Here is an 18,132-nt window from a genome sequence, read left to right as displayed (position 1 = left end):
AAATTAGGGTCTATTTGACCGGACAAAACGTGGAATTGATGGGTCATGCGCCGTACAGCCATTACTGGGGATCGGTCCACCTCCCCCACAAAAGTTCAAAAATGTTCGGAAAAATTTTGCGCACGATAACTCTTGAAGGGAGTGACCGATTTGGTCCATACCTTACACATCCTAATATATGTACCAGATATAGATCAGGTTCAAATATGGGCCATATTTGTCCACTCCTTCGGTTATCTCCCACACAAAATTTCGATTTTGATTTTGGTTGAAGCAACTTGCGTTCGCTGCCTCGATTACGACGGTAAAAGCTTTTTCAGGGGCAAGCCCATTTTTCTTGAGAAAAGAGTCCAAAAGTTGTAAAAAACTCCTATGGTACCATATGTAGTGGCTGGAAAGAACGATAATTCTTAAACTGTTCAACCGATTTAGTCCAAAATTTGTCTTATTTTGTCCAAACTTAGTTTCACTTCGAAGATGGGCAGTATAGGTCTACATCTTCCGGGACTTCCCCCCCAATATTTAAAAAAATGTCAGTAAAATGGTATGCACGATATCCCTTGAACGGAGCAACCAATTTGGTTATAACATGACTTCCAAAATAAGATCCACATCCACAACACTTTTGATCTTAAATCCCAGTCCACATTTTTGTCGGCAATTTCAAATGTCCAAAAAGGCCACACAATTCTGATACGACCCTAAACACATTCGATCCGTCCGTAGAGTATATCTCTGTCGGCAAAGCCGACTGATACTTGTTAACATAAATATAGACACAGCTACCACGCAAATTCAATTTTTCATGTTATCCATAAATATTTCATTTGTAAAAGTAAAGGTAAAAGCCTTGACTTCAACTATGTTAAATTTTCAAAAACACTTGCCCATATCTCTGTCGGCGAAGCCGACTGATACTTTTTTACTTGTTTGCTTTATTTGCACCGTGATGTTGTCAGGCCCGAAAATCGAACCCCGACATTTAGTGTGTAAGACAGGTGTGCTTTCCATTGAACACCCAATACAGTTTACATTTATACAAATTTGAATTCTGGTACAAGGAGATTTGTTAGCCACCATTAAAAGTTTTAATGTTGTCTCGCTTGAGGTTCGAATTCAAGATTATCTGGGAGCACAGCAGGTTAACTCCTGCACCACAGCGGCATCCCATCGTTAGCAAGGTGTTCATTAACATTAAATTGAGTATGTGAGCAATACCATTACATTTACAACAATTAGACCTACCATCAAGGATTTCCTTTTTAAGCTCTAAAAACAATGCTTTAAAGCAAACATGAATCCTTAAATGTTCATCGGTGGAAGTATAAAATGATTTGTACTCAATCAATCTTCAAGTGGTTACAATAGCACTCACAAACACCCAGTAGCAGTAGCTACTCGTACTCTATTGCTAGTTCCTGAACGTGTAGATTTTAATGGTGGTTCGAACGAATATTGTATGCGGTCCTACCATGGCTTTAGAAATAATCAAGAGGTAAACATGACAACCACCGCACATGGTTAGATTATATTTTCAAATGGCTATGGAGTGAAAAAACAGCTGCTCAAAATTCACAATGAATATACATGAAGTAGAGAGGTGTGTGCGTGTGTGTGTTTTTAAGGATAAAAGGGCCCAAAGGCTCTGCAGCAGCTGAGTAGCAGAGTAGAGACTTCAATAGTTTACACTCTAATAATTCCGATAATTAACGAAATATTGGAAAAAATTGCAGCTGAACAGGACCCTTCGCCGTACAATGACCACTTAAACAGTATTGTAAATGTTTATGTATGCAGTGTGAAGGTATGTGTGTTTCTAGTTTTTTTTTTCAGTTTTGCACAAAGCTTTTTTCCGCATCAATCAAGTAAACTAATTGAATTACAATACAACACTGATTTCAAACTAGAAACCTCGTGGTGAGTGAGAAAAACAGAAATCCTTGTATGCAGTCGTTCTCTTTTTTTGTTCTTCCAAAGCGTCAATGAGAAAAAACTATAAAAATGGTGAAATAAAATAAAAAATGCTCACAGAAACCCGATAAAACCCCAGCTAAATCAGCTAGAGAGCAACAGTGGCAATCAATGGGTCTCTATGGATAAGGGAAATTTACATTAAAGCAGCAGCTGAGCGCAAAAAAAAGAAAATAAAACTCTCATCATAAAATACAGCAGCAGTAGCAGAAAAAAACCGAGAACTTTTGAAAATCAAACAAATTTGCATTTAAATTAAAAGTGATTTTATCAAGTGAAGTGGAGGCCATAAAATAAAGTTTACTACCAACACTCTTTCGTTTTTTTGTTTGTTGTTTTTGCTTGGAGTTGTTGTATTTTGATTCTACTCTGGCATTATTGGTATTGGCTTTTTGTGGAAGTGGAAGCTGGTTGCTGGCTGCGATGTGGCAAATTTTCTATGGTGTTTGTATGGGTGTATGTATGTATGGTAGGCTTGATTGCCGTTTCAACTGTTGGAAAGCTATTGGTTGGTTCGTATTGGTGTTGGCTATAACTGCTGGTGGTAGCATTACTGGTAAATGGTGAGACATGGCCATGGTTGTGTATGACCCAAAGCGATAAAATAGTTTAAGACTCCAATAATAAAACTGGCAACACAAAACCATTACTCCAAAACTAAATCCAAGGATAAGCCAAAAACAAAGTACGAAAATATAAAGAAAGCACAAAGCTTAATGAAATCATTCATTAAGCTTAAAGAAGAACGAGAAAAACAAACGAACAAACAAACAATAAATTAAGACTTAAAACAAAGTTGTAAAGTAGATAAAAATCAAGACAATGGCTACAAAAAACATGACAATATTTTTTTTGGAATACAAAAAGATAAACTGAGAATAATTAAAGAACCAAATAATATAAAATATAAAAGATATTGAAACAATTTATGCAGGCAAACCTACAGATAAGAAATAAAAATTATTATTAAAATTTTGAAAATAATTATAGTCCGTCCGATATATAGATAAGACATATTATTTCATTGAAAAATAATAAAACAAGATGGATCCGAGGAATTTTTTCTTTGACAAAAAAACATTATCAGCGCCTCAGTATGATTTCCTCAGGTCCATACGGATGGTTAGGTCCCTGAGGGTGGTTTTTTCTATACAAAAATTTCCACAGTGACTTGAGGATGTTTTTTTTTGTATAGAAAAAATTTCCTCAGTAACCTGAGAATGGGTTTTCTATAGAAAACATTTCCTTATTAACTTGAGGATGGTTTTTTCTATCGAAAAAAATTCTCACTCACCTGGGGGTCAAAAAACATTTCGTCAGTACCCCCATGAGAGTATTTTTTTTCGAAAATTGTCAGTAACCTGGTTTTTTCTCAGTAACCTGGTTTTTTCTATAGAAAAAATTGCTCAGGTCTCCTAGGATGGTTTTTTTCTATAGAAAAACATTACTTAGTAAACAGAGGAGAGTTTTTTTTTTCTATAGAAAATATTTACTCAGTAAACTGAGGATAAATTTTTTTATAAAAAAAATTGCTCTGGATGGTTTTTTTTCTATAGAAAAAATTCCTCAGGTCTCTGAGGATGGTTTTTTTCTATAGAAAAAATTTCCTCAGTAACCTGAGGATGGTTTTTTCTATAGAAAAAATTTCCTCAGTAACCTGAGGATGGTTTTTTCTATAGAAAAAATTTCCTCAGTAACCAGAGGATGGTTTTTTCTATAGAAAAAATGTCCTCAGTAACCTGAGGATGGTTTTTTCTATAGAAAAAATTTCCTCAGTAACCTGAGGATGTTTTTTCTATAGAAAAAATTTCCTCAGTAATCTGAGGATGTTTTTTCTATAGAAAAAATTTCCTGAGTATCCTGAGGACGGGTTTTTCTATAGAAAAAATTTCCTAAAGAAAAATTCCTCAGGTCTCTGAGGATGGGTTTTCTATAGAAAAAATTCCTCAGGTCTCTGAGGATGGTTTTTCTATCGAAAAAATTTCCTCAGTAAGCTGAGGATGAATTTATCTATAGAAAACATTCCTCAGTAACCTGAGGATGGTTTTTTCTATAGAAAAAAATTTCCTCAGTAACCTGAGGATGGTTTTTTCTATAGAAAAAATGTCCTCAGTAACCTGAGGATGGTTTCTTCTAAAGAAAAAAAATTCTCCGTAACCTGAAGATGGTTTTTTCTATGGAAAAAAATTCTCAGTAACCTGAGGATGGTTTTTTCTATAGAAAAAAAAATCTCAGTAACCAGAGGATAGTTTTTTCTATAGGAAAAATTTCTCAGTAACCTGAGGATTGTTTTTTCTATAGCAAAAATTTCTTCAGTAACCTGAGGATGATTTTTTCTATAGAAAAAATTTCCTCAGTAACCTGAGGATGGTTTTTTCTATAAAAAAATCCTCACTAGCCTGGGGATTTAATGAGATGATTTTTTTTTTTATGAGATGATTTTTTTCTCTAGAAAAAATTTCTTCAGTAACCTGAGGATGATTTTTTTCTATAGAAAAATTTCCCCAGAAAACTGATGATGTTTTTTTCTATAGAAATTTTTTCTCAGTAAGCTGAGAATATTTTTTTTATAGAAAAATGTCCTCAATAACCTGAGAATGATTGTTTTCCTCAGTACCAAAGAAAAATCAAAAATCATTATCTTCTATAGAAAAATTCTTTTTCAGTAACCTGAGGATGTTTTCTTTCTAGGAAAGATTTTCTCAGGAATGTGAGGATGTTTTTTCTGTAGAATATTTCTTCTGTTGCCTGAGGATGGTTTTTTATAAAAAAATATTTTCTCAGTCCACTGAAGATGTTTTTCCTACAGAACAAAATCCTGAGGATGGTTTTTTTCTAAAGAAAAAATTCTTTTGAAACATGATGATGGATTTTTTATAAAAAAAAAAACTATAAGGACCTCTGGGACCTGAGGAATTTTTCTATAAAAAACATCTTTAGGGACACAATGACATTTTTTATAGAAAAAAACATTCTCAAGGAACCGGGGAAATTTATCTATAGAAAAAAAAAAACATCCTTGGGGACCCGAGGACATTTTTTCTATTGAAAAAACCATCCTAAGGGACCTGAGGGAGGTTTTTCCATAGAAAAGAAGGAGAAATTTTTTATATGGAAAACCGTCCTCTGGAACCTAAGAATTTTTTTTTTTTCAATGGAAAACACCAACCTCATCAACCTGAGGAAATATTTTTAATGGAAAAAAATTGGTATTGAAAAACCCATTATCAGGGACCTGCGAAAAATTTTCTATGGAAACAACAGAAAACTGATGATGTTTTTTTCTATAGAAATTTTTTCTCAGTAAGCTGAGAATATTTTTTTATAGAAAAATGTCCTCAATAACCTGAGAATGATTGTTTTCCTCAGTACCTAAGAAAAATAAAAAATCATTCTCTTCTATAGAAAAAATCTTTTTCAGTAACCTGAGGATGTTTTCTTTCTAGGAAAGATTTCCTCAGGAATGTGAGGATGTTTTTTCTGTAAAATATTTCTTCTGTTGCCTGAGGATGGTTTTTTATAAAAAAAATATTTCCTCAGTCCACTGAAGATGTTTTTCCTACAGAACAAAATCCTGAGGATGGTTTTTTCTACAGAAAAAATTGCCTCAGTAACCTGAAGATGCTTTCTTGAAGATTTCCTCAGGAACCTGAGAATGGTTTTTTTTTCTAAAGAAAAAATTCTTTTGAAACATGATGATGGATTTTTTATAGAAAAAACTAAAAGGACCTCAGGGACCTTAGGAATTTTTTTTTATAAAAAAAAAACATCCTCAGGGACACGATGAAATTTTTTATAGAAAAAACCATTCTCAGGGACCCGAGGAAATTTTTCTATAGAAAAAACCATCCTTGTGGACCTGAGGAAATGTTTTCTAAGTAAAAATTTAGGATTTTTTTTGGTGGAATAAACCATCCTCAGTGAGCTGAGGAAATTTTTTCTATTGAAAAAACCATCCTATGGGACCTGATGAAATTTTTTTCTATGGAAAAACCCATCCACAGTAATCTGTTGAAATTTTTTATATGGAAAAAGCCGTCCTCAGGAATCTGAGGAAATTTTTTCTGTGGAAAAAACCAACCTCAGGAATCTGAGGAAATATTTTCAATGGAAAAAAATTTCTATTGAAAAAAAACTATTATCAGGGACCTGCGGAAAAATTTTCTATGAAATATATGTGTGTGTAGAAAAAAATATCTAAAACCCATTATAAAGGGCCTGAGAAAGTTTTTATGTTGGATAAAAATCATCTGAGGGATGTGAGGAATGTTAGTGGTGAGAATTTTCCTACAGAAAAAGCAATATCAGTAAACTGAGGAAGAAGAAGACTATGGAGTCGATACATGGGCTGTATGATTGTCGTCATTTCTCATACGCTACAGTTTTCGCAAAATACAGTTTATCTTAGTATTAAAAAATATATAGAAAATAATAACTAAAAAGCGATAATTTAAAAAAATATATATAAAAACAAATCTTACAGATTTTATTTGATTGATTTCTTCGGTATCACCACCAAAAGCTCTCATATATTCCAAACTGGACATAGAAGAGGACGACAAACGTCGCAAACGATCTAAAAATAAAAATGAAAACAAAAAAAAAACACAAGACAAAGAAAAGAAACAAAAAGATAATTTTAAAAAATCATAAGAAAACCAAGAAAAAAATGGGCAAATCATAATAAATACCAATTGAAGAAGTCGAAGCAGAACCAATGGGCATATGACTCAGTGAGTCGGTGATTTTGCTACCATCACTACCACCTGCATTGTCTGATGTTGAGGTGGCATTATTTGCACCCGTATTGACCTCTGTTAATGTATCCGTATTAGAGTTGGCCACACTACCACTTCCGCCCGTCCCAGTAGCCGTACCAGTTCCCGTTAATGCCTGCAGGACAGCATTTGCATTGGCATTTCGAGCTGCCAATACCGCTCGTATCTTAACAAATGCTGCCTGCAAGTCTAATTTTTCATCAGACCAATTTATGGTCTGGGCATCCTGTTCGGCCAGCAATACAGCTGCAGTATGTTGTGTGGGTACTTGACGATGTTGTTGTTGACTCACCCTTTTATGATTGTCCGGCAGGTTCAAATAGCACTCATTGTCGAAACGAAATTGCGACTGTTGGTGGGATGGTAAGTTGTTAGTTTGGTTATGGTCCGTTCGGTGGCGGCGGTGTGTATGGTTTTATTTAATATGATTTGGTTTTTTGGTGCAGTGGTCGGTCGACGTTCCAGCATTAGATTGTGGTGTTTTTGGTTAATTTTGTTTGCATTTTTTTGGGAGGGCGTAAAACAAAACAAGAGCAGGACAAAAACGGCACATGTATAAACACACACACATATATATAACAATGCAAACACAGACATTTATATATAAAACGCATTGTTATTTGTTGATTGGTTTTTGGCGGTGTTCAAATATTTTCAGCATTATTTGAAATGCGGGTATTGTTTATTTGCATGTGTGCGGTGAATATTTAATGGTAGTTGTAGTAGTAGTTGTTGTTGTTATTGATGATAATTGAAGTTGTTGTTGTTGTTGGACACAAAGATAGTTGAAAAGAGAGAAAAAAGTGCAAGAAAAGAACAAAGAAAACAAAACGGTTTTTTTGATTACAAAGTTTGCTTGTAATTAGATTTAAAGTGTGTGTGTGAATTAAATTAGGTGTTTTGATATTTCTTTACAAAATAGTTTAAAAATAATATGTTGTTTTGGAAATTGATTTACAAAAGTTTTTAGGTGTTTGTGATATCGTGGCTTACCTTATAACCGGGCCCCAAACGATGCATCGCACAAATTTGTTGGGTGGTCAGTGCTTCGCTAAAGAGGTATATAGCCGACATTTGGCCACAAAAGACACGTTCTTCATCTAATTCGGGTGTTGCTCCGATATAGCATTTGTCAAATGGCTAAAAAGAGGATAGAGGGAAGATGAATTATTCTGTTTCGCAAAGAAAGGAGAAATGCGGAGAGTTGTACTTACATCGTTTGTTGAAACAAACCACGCCATTTCGGTACTGGACGCTAATTGTCCATTTACTAGGCACTTTATTTCGCTTTTTGTCCAGCGATTGTAAATATACACGATGGCAATCATGTACCACTGAAAATAAAGGAGACACAAGATATTTAGCATATGTCTTAATTACAAGAAATTCTGTATAACCAGAGAAATGGAAGTTGTTTATTTGAAGTGGAAATTGCATACATTTCAAAAAAAAAAAAAATAAATAAAAAAAATTCGAAGAATTCTTAGTTGATACGTGCTGACATGTTGCAAAATATTTTGATTTTGGTGTTTCTTTGGAAAAGCCGAAAAGTGAGTGTGATTCTCATTCATATGAGAATACTAGACACTTAAAGAGTTCGGTTTTTCGCTAAACAGGCATCATTTCAAAAACTGAGAAGCCAATTGATAATTCCCTTCGCCGGGATGAAATCATGATATTGGTAGCGATCAGTAAAATTTTGCAACACTGTCAGTTCGTTTTGAAAAACATTACTCTCTGTAATAGAGGGTAATAAATGAAGTTGAGCCAATGGGGGAATACTCCACTCAAGCAATCGAAAATAAAAAAATACATAAAAAAATAAATTCACGAAGAAATTCAAGGACGTAGATTTGAATCGTGCTAAGCATGTATGCATGCTAGGATAGATCTTCACGGATGTAGAATCTTGTCTGAATTTCCATGAGTACTCAATTATGTATTTTAGAAAAGATCAACTTTTTTGAATAACACGGTGCGCCTTAACTAAATTTAAATGAAAGGTGCTTACATCTGGAAAGTTTTTACGGTTTCTGAACTACAATGTTCATAGATGAGAAAAATAAAAAAAAAACAAAAAAATCGCCGGAGTGATTTTCAAATAAATCCCGGCCAAAGTTTACATTTTTAGGGCTTTTTTAGGTTTTCATTTTGCTGGGAAACCGCAAGCCCTATCGAAATGGGATTAAAGAAAATGTTGGAGCAGTGAAAATTCTCTACAAGATTGTTCTTTATGATGTTTTCGTAGGTATTACCATTTTTGAGATAGCCAATGTAAATTGAAACTTTCATCTACGGACAGATCGAATGTATTTAGGGACTTTTCAGAATTTGTGACCCTTTTTGGACATTTGAACTTTCCGACAAAAAAGTGGATTATGATTAAAGGTCAAAAGTGTTGCGGAGGAGGTACTTGAAGGAATGGACCGACATAGTCCATCTTTTCGATATATATCGCACTAGTCCTTTCAGTGGGTCATTGTATAACTTTTTGCCAGGAAGCATGGACTTGTCCACGGAAAACATAATATCGCTGTAAACAGGACCACAACGAACAGCAACGGTATACATTTCCCAATGACCGGAAGTTGTGAACCGGTGTTGCTCATTTCGAGCTGAAAATAAGTTTGGACAAACTATGACGAAGGCCAAATTTTGGACCAAATTGGTTGATCAGTTCGAGAGTTATAGTACTTTCCAGCCACGACATAAGGTGCTATAGGGTTTTTTAAACCTCTCGGGCTGTTTTGCCAAGAAAAAACTTTTACCCTCGTAATTGAGGCAGCGAATGCAAGTTGTTTCAACAAAAATCAAAATGATTTGAGCGCATGTTTTAAAGTGAACTTATCCGAAACTTTGTGTGGGAGGTACCCGAAGGAGCAGACAAATATAGTTTATATTCGAACCTGATCTATATCTGGTAAATATAATAGAATGTGTATGGACCAAATCGGTCACTCCTTTTAATGGTTATCGGGCGCACAATTTTTTCAAACATTTTTTTATCTTTTGTGGGGGAGGTACCTGAAGGTATGGACCAATATGGCATATCTTCGAACTTAAATTAATTTTGGACAAAATAATACGAAGGCCAGACCAGATATTTACCCTGCGGCAGATCCTAGAGAAGACCCAAGAGATGCAGATCGACATATTTCACCTTTTTGTCGATTATAAAGCAGCATTCGACAGTCCCCTCCGATCAAAGGTATTCCACGCAATGTCTGAATTTGGTATCCCCGCAAAGCTCATCCGGCTTTGTAAGATGACTTTAACTGATACTAGGTCCTCAGTTAAAACTGGAAAGAACCTCTCCGAAGAATTTTGTACCAAAAGAGGTTTCAGACAAGGAGACAGCCTTTCGTGTGACCTATTCAACATTTTGCTGGAAAAGGTAATACGAGATGCAAATGTCAAAAGAAATGGCACAATTTACACCAATAGCCACATGTTATGCCTATGCTGATGACATAGACATCATGGGACGACCAGTAAAGGAAGTAACTGATACCTTTAGGAAGGTCGAAGCAGAATCTGCGAAAGTGGGTCTGGCGATAAACGGCGAAAAGACCAAATTGATGGTGTCGACGCGCAAAGCGTCCATAGAGCTCGGACCAACTGTGGAAGTTGGTACCTACAATTTTGAGATAGTTAAAGACTTCGTCTACCTCGGCACTGCCATAAACACAACAAACAACATCAGTTGTGAAATAAGAAGAAGAATTGTATTGGCCAACAGATGCTACTATGGTTTAAATAAGCAATTTAAAAACAAAGCCACATCTCGTCAAACAAAAATAACACTATACAAAACGCTGATACTACCCGTGCTAATGTATGGCTCCGAAGCATGGGTACTTGCGCAAGCAGATAAGGCAGTGCTTGGTGTGTTTGAGAGGAAAATACTTCGAAAGATCTACGGGCCGATTTGCGTTGACGGTGAATATCGACGTCGTATGAACCACGAGCTATATAAGCTATACAAAGACATGAATATAGTTAAACGTATCGAGATGCAGCGATTGCGTTGGCTAGGCCATATTATGAGAATGAGCGATGATGAACCCGCTATAAAGGCGTATGAATACATGCCACATGGCGATGCATGCAGAATCGGCAGGCCTAAGCTTCGATGGAGCAAACAAGTGGATGAAGAAATGGAAAGGCGCGGTATTCCAAAAAGTCAAGCGAAAAACAGAGAGGAATGGAGATCTTTTCTTAGTTCGGTCTATGGAACAAATGTTCTGTAATGGGCCAACTAAGTAAGTAAGTAATACGAAGGCCAAATTTTGGACGTAATCGGCAGAACCATTCGAGAATTATCTTGTGCTTCTACCACTACACACGGTGTCTTCGGTAGTTTTTGCACGTTTTCAGGCTATTTCTCATGAAGTATAGGGGGAAGTGAATACAAGCTCCTACAACATAAAATCAAAGCGATTCGAGAGCAGGTCTTAAAGTGAACTTATCCGAAATTTTGTGTGGGATGTACCCGAAGTAGTGGACAAATATTCGAACCTCATCTATACCTGGTAGGTAAACTAGGATATGTAAAGTATGGACAAATCGGTCACTCCCTTCAAGGGTTATCGTGCGCATAATTTTTACCGAACATTTTTTAACTTTTGTGAGGGAGGTACCTGAAGGCGTGGACCGATATGGCTTATCTTCGAACTTTAACTAAGTTTTAACCAAATATTACGAATGCCAAATTTTGGACCGAATCGGAGAGTTATCTTGCGCTCCAACCACTACACTGAGAGTCATAGCACTTTTTTTGTAACTTTCAGGCTATTAACTTATGAAGTATGGACTTGCCCCCGATGAAACGTGTACCATCGTATGGGGGTCAGTGATTAAAAGTTGTTACAACAAAAATCAAAGCTATTCGAGAGCAGGTACTAAACTGAACTTTTCCGAAATTTGGTGTGGAAGGCACCCAAAGGAGTGGACCGATTGGGTCCATATTAGAACGGTATCTAAGTTTGGCAGAGATTTCACGATGTGCAAAGTATGGGCCAAATCGGTCACTCTCTTCAAAAATTATCGTGCGCACAAATTGTCCTAACATTTTCGATCTTTTGTCGGGGAGGTACCGTAAGGAGAGGACCGATATAACCCATCTACGGACTTAAAATAAGTTTGGACAAAATATTACGAAAGCCAAATTTTGCTCCAGGCAGCAAGACAGATAGACAGACGGACTGACATGATTAAATCCAAATTGACTGAAACGGATTTCGTCCAAACATACTTGGGATGTAAACCATTATTTCGAAGAGGCACATTTTGCCCGTATAAAATTGTATATACCCTCGTTAGCATAAATGCTGAGGGTATAAAAAGTAAAAACAATTTAGTGATCTATGTAACTCCGTTATCTGTTCACGTTAATCAATATAATTGACATCAATGGAGAGGCCAATGGTTTCACTTCCAAATTCAACTCAGTTGGTCCGAATGTTTCTTCCAGGAATAAAGATATAGGCCCTAGATTACCAATTTTTGCAATTTATCCAAAAAAAATTTGGTCCATTCAATCCGAAAAATTTATCAGATCACACACTAAAACCTTATATAAAATATCCCAGATCGGACTAATATTGTGACTTACAGATAAGTTAATCAGGTACAAATCGGATAAACATTTTGTTTTTGGTCCATTCCACTAACCATACATGCAGAAAAATATATGTTAGAAATATGTTTGGATCCAAACATATTTATGTTTGAGACTGGTTGCAAACAAATATATGTTTGTGTCCAAAAATAATATAAATATATGTTTGCAACATTTTGTAACATATCTTAATTTTATTTGTTTGGGTACAACATATTTTTTATGTTAGAATATATTTCTTATGGGTAAAGAGAGAGAGAGAGATTTTTTGTCAAAGAGAGTAACAACCAATGAACGGAAACAAACAAAACAATTCCCGTGCCAATCACACAAAGCCACAAACTTCTCAGCTTCTCTGAATCGTTTCATTCTCACAACCAAAACAATACCACAAACTTTTCAATGTAAAAAGATGAAAACTGTACGATTGCTGAAATGTACTTCGGCTATGCGTTGCCGAGTTTTTTCATTCGCCACCCAAACAAAAAGAATTTTTGGCAAACGTTTGCTGTGCGTTATGGTCAATGACACACTCAGGCACACACACACACACATGTGATTGCTTAACAACCCTATAAGTCAGCATACCGCAGTGAATTTTATTAACCACCAAATGTTTTCGATTTATTCCTATGTGTTTAGTACTATTCCGTTTTCTATCTGCTCTTCTGGAGTTGAGTACTTTTCGCTTTTCGTTTTGCTCGCACTCACGAATGTAAACACAACAAAACTAAACAGCGAGCTCGGACAACGTGGGTTATGTTTCGTTTTGTATCGTTCCTATGGAAAATGCGAAACAAAACGATTGGAAATGTTATTTAAAGTATTTTTACGTACGCTGGTAACAACAGGGCTATCGCTTATTTTATAATAAAGAGCTGCGTGTTTTCAGTTTCCTTAAGACAAACGTTGAGTAAAGCGGTAAAGTGAGTCAATGTTGTCAATGTTTTGTGTGTGTGTTTTTTTTTAAGAAATTGTGTTTTCTAGTAAATTAAATGCCCAATACATTTTACATTTGGAAATTTTATATAAAAAACCACCATTTATAAATGTGTGTTTATTTGTATGTTTTTTGTGGTTTTGGAGTTTGTATTTATATTTCGGCCAAACAAATATTTGTTTGCACCTATATTTTATATGCAAGCAAATGTGTTTTCAATATTCATAAATGTATTACACTGTGCAACATTTTTAAGGTGATCTTGTGCAAACAATTCGAACTGAAGATTTTTTGAAAGTACAGACCCAAACGACAACAAGCCCTAGTTGGGTTTTGTTGTGTCAGATCCAGCTCGGATTTTATGGCCCCATGGTTAAATATTGAGTTTTTAAATATTGAGTTTTTAAAGAAATTCGGGGCTATATCTCTGAAACCAATGCGAATTTTCTTCTGACCTCTGAAGCAAATTTGTAGATAAGGGCAATAATAAAATATTTGGAGAAATAATGAACTCGAAAAATTATATTTATTGCCTCAAATTTCAAAATATTTGAAAAATTCCACATTCTTTATACATTTCGCACCGTATCTCCAAAACCGTTCATTTTTTCTTAATATTTTCTTTTGGAAAAATATTCCCTGGAATGTAATACACAACTCTTCAGAACATGTCATTGTTGTAAAATGCCTCTATGCCGTTGTTTTCAGTACATTATTCAACGACGATTTAATCAAAATGTCAATGATGTAGTGAAATCCGAAATGCGAGAATAAACTGTTGGTGTGAACTGTGTTTGAAATACGTGTTGTAAAAGATATGATGCAAAATACTTCATTTACAATATGAAGTAAGCATTTTAGAGTTTCAGAATGTTTTAAAGAAGTGTTGAGAACTTTATTTGGAAGATTCTTGTAAAAGGTTACATGGTTTAACTTCCAATAGTTTAGCCGATACTGACCAGAAATTCAGCAATTATGTAAAATGTTCCATATTTTGTAGATTTTGATGCCCTAAATGGAGTTTTTCTTTCCTTTTTTTTAAATATAAGTTCTACTAGTTTAGGGCTACAATATTGTTAAATTCCTATTCGTTTCAGATATAAAGGCCTGATGCAAAAAAGTGTAGATTAAGCCCGGCTTAGATGAGGCCATAAAATCCGTACTGGATCTGACAGGACAAAACCCTACTAGGGTTTTTGTAGTCTTAATATTTACTTTCAAAAAATGCATACTAGAAATTGTTTGCATTTTCAGTGTTGCAAACTATAGTTGAAGAATCAATACTTATCGATTTTTTATTCGATATGGTCCAATCCTCGACAGCATTAACATTATTTGCAAAGCCAAATTATTTAATTGCTTCCAAATACTAATAAAAGATATTCCCCCGAGGCATTTCCATTATATTTAAATATTTCAAAATAGCCTCAACAATGACTTCTAATTGAATTTTATTTCCCCAGAGAAAACGAAAACAAAACCATTCCCCTCTGTTTGCCAATTAATATGCTTGGCTATCACCACGATTCATGGATGCTAATTAGCAATTCCATAAAAAGAGACGATAATTGAAAATTAAAAATTCTTTGTCTATCAAGGATGAAGATTCTTCTGAAGCATAACTGTAAAGCTAACGAATAAAAATTAATATGTTCAACAATTTGCTGCTGCTAATCGCAAATACGAAAAAATAATTTAATTGTTAAATATTGGTTATTTGTTAATAAAACGCCATTATAATATTTGCTAAAATAAACAATGGCCTTGGGGAGGCGGGAGTGAAAGAATGGGGGTGCAATGAGAGAGAAGATAAAGACTTCTCTAACTGTTAGTTTCAAAAATTAATTAAATAAAAATAATTTAAAATGTCATTAGGTCCCTATAAAAAAGTTATGGGAGTATTTGGGGTGTTGGTACATATTTTACGATCAACTGCTATACGGTATATTTTTAAGAATGTATTTTTCGATTACACTCTATTTATAAGTTATTTTAGACGAAATAAAATACTTCAGACTTAAAACAATCGAAAAATAAAATATATAAATTAAAACTGTCATGTCTGTGGACCTTTAAGGAACCATAATTTTGAAATTTATAGTGGAGTACACATTTTATCCTGAAACGATTTCAGACTATCCAATAACCTCAAAAATGTTCGTAACAAACTTTAAAGAAAATTGACATTTAAATTTAAGGGAAAATGAAAAAAATCTGGTCCGTTCCAGTACTGCCAGACTTTACTATTTTTTACTATTTTTGTCGATACAATAAAGGAAAAATTGTCATCGTAGAAACATTTTTTAGATTACTGCAGGTTGTGTAACAATCATCATTTTGCCTTAACGTTTGACCAATTTAATTTTTTTCCAAATTCTATTTACATATTTTTTGTAGGCATATTTATTTCACCGATTATAGAGTACCTCCCTCTTAATGCAATGCATAGCAAATATATTTGTTAAATTACCAAAACCAAGAGAGAGTGTAAAACAAACAATATCGCAAGCACTCCATTATATATTTTTATTGCCTCTCTGATACACTTACCTTTCTGGGTTGGAATTCATATTTTACACAATGTTGAAATCCTTTGCCTTTAACTTTCATCGAAGTCAGTACAAGGCAATTACCAACAAAATGGGCGGTATAACCAACACCTTTTGATGTTTTAAAACTGTAAGGAAAAATGAAATAGAAAGAAGAAGAAAAAAACAGTTATTTATCGAATAAAAATCAATGTACAAAAATTAAACAATAAAATTCACACGAAAAGTGAAGGGCGTGAAGGGAAAGGGCAATAAGAGTAAGGTAAAAATTGGGGGCCAAAAGGATGGGAGTCTATAGCAACCAAAAAAAATGTGAAGTCAAGTGTGAAGATGAATGATTTAATTAAAACGAAATGAAAATTACACAGTGAGGGAGAGGGTGATGATGAATTTAAAGTGGTGGAAGAGTACAAATTGAAACCAATAATTAGAAAAAGTAAAGCACAGAATCGCCCCTCCAAGAAGAAAGAAATTAATGAATATTAAACTCGAACAAGAAATATGGGGGATAATAAAAGTGAAAGGTAAAGATTGGATATTTGGTTATAACTAAACAGGGGAGGGGGAGATAAGGTTGTAGTGTTTGATGAAGGTTATAGCTGATGTTTATTTTCATTGTGAAATTTCTTTCTTTTTCGGTCTTGTACTTACCAATAGAGGTAGGGTTTCTCGCGTTCAATATTCACAGAATTAATGGGATCCAAACGAAACCATGTGGTAAATGTAAAACCATTTTCATAAGGCCATTTAGCCAATGGCGGTAATACCATAGCCTAAAGTAAAGAAGAAAGTAAAAGAATACATAAAAATTAATTTCCAATTAAAACAACGAGAGTATGTATGCCCATCTTTTTAAGTTAGTTGGATATTGATATAAAGTGTTAAGGATGTTTTATTGGGACGGAAGACAGGCACGACATTAACCTGGAAGCCATTTCGGTGAGATATCACTCAGTAGGTGGGAGTGATATCTCACCGATATGGCTGTCTTCCGTCCCAATAAAACCCTGGCAAGGACTTAGAGAACGCCCCTTATTTCGTCGTCATTCAATTGACCTTGCAGGTTCAGTTGGTGCAATCCTGATTAATACCGACCTGGCTCTGAACATAAGCGCTCATAAGGCCTTGTGTCAACCCTCACAGGACCTCACTGCTTGCAAAGGTACCCTCGGGGTCATGCAAGGTAACTGCGTTACGTGTAAGGACAACGGCTCTAAGTTGGGACCCAAATAAACTGATGCCAACTATAGCAACCCCTACAACCTCAGAAGAAGAAAACGCTTTTCACAAAAGCTCAAAAATCCAGCGCACTCCGTTTAACTTGCCAGCAGTAGCCATAGAAGCAGTTTAAACATAGCCGGATGAATCCGCCGAGGGTAAAAACAATCAACTGCACCCAAACAGGGATCAGACAAGAAGATATGAATACAGGAAAAGGATGCCCAGATCTCGTGCGAATGCCGTCCTGGTCAAACCAGCCGACGGTCATACCTATGCCGACGTCTTAAAAAAAACTGAAGGAGAATGTGAAACCGGAAGACGCTGACGTTACTGTCTTCAAAATTCGTGAGACCAGAAATGGTGCTATACTTCTAGAACTAGCCCAAGGAGGGAAAACAAAACAGTTCTCAGATGCAATAAAAGACATTCTGAAAGAAACCGCACAAGTGAGAGATTCGAAGCTGAAAACAGCAATTGAGATAAGAGACATAGATTGCACAACTACAAAGGAGGACGTAATTGCGGCTATCCTACTGAATAGGGGAACAATGCGGTCAAGAAGGGCATCTACTTATACAATTTCAAAACCCACCAAAATGCTGTATTTGCTCGGAGCAAGGAAAGACGCCGATAGATCATTTGCCAAGGTCAAGAAAATGCAAAGCAGATAGACAAAAAACGACGCGACCATGAAAATCCTCCAACTAAACATGCATGCAGATGCTCTGCTACAACAGATCGTAAAAGAGGAATCAGTCGACATCGCTATTATAAGTGAACAGTACAGCCAAAAGAATGGTTTATTGTTTGAAGACGACAGCTCCACAGCAGCACTCTGGATCCCAAATACAAACATACCGGTGATCAACAAAAGAGGGAAAGGAAACTGTTCTGTCTGGATACAAATTAAAGACCTTACAATCGTCAGCTGCTACCTCACTCCAAGTGAAAACATCGAAGGGTTCGAAAGGAAATTAAACGAGATTGAGGATTTCGTTCGCACAACAAGAGGACATGTCATATTAGCAGGAGATCTAAATGCCAGAGCTGTAG

At 35.3% G+C, this 18,132-nt stretch overlaps 1 protein-coding gene across 7 annotated transcripts in view; it reads right to left on the bottom strand.

Annotated features, from left to right (window-relative positions):
• The window catches only part of rg (A kinase anchor protein rugose), a 351,680-nt gene that overhangs the window by 131,485 nt on the left and 202,063 nt on the right, over window positions 1–18,132 (bottom strand). For all 7 annotated transcript variants that reach the window (XM_073976281.1, XM_073976279.1, XM_073976280.1 and 4 more), the window contains exons 5-10: window positions 16,510–16,631; window positions 15,860–15,986; window positions 7,964–8,083; window positions 7,743–7,889; window positions 6,663–7,098; window positions 6,453–6,547 (exon numbers count right to left, since the gene is read on the bottom strand). In XM_073976281.1, coding sequence (XP_073832382.1) covers window positions 6,453–6,547; window positions 6,663–7,098; window positions 7,743–7,889; window positions 7,964–8,083; window positions 15,860–15,986; window positions 16,510–16,631 — 1,047 coding nt within the window. The remainder of the gene's footprint in view (window positions 1–6,452; window positions 6,548–6,662; window positions 7,099–7,742; window positions 7,890–7,963; window positions 8,084–15,859; window positions 15,987–16,509; window positions 16,632–18,132) is intronic.

This window comes from Musca autumnalis, unplaced genomic scaffold, assembly GCF_047663935.1.
Source record: "Musca autumnalis isolate F117 unplaced genomic scaffold, ASM4766393v1 scaffold_3, whole genome shotgun sequence".
NCBI lineage: Eukaryota > Metazoa > Arthropoda > Insecta > Diptera > Muscidae > Musca > Musca autumnalis.
The sequence above is the reverse complement of the archived record's forward strand: the minus strand, read 5'-3'. Positions and strand labels throughout refer to the sequence as shown.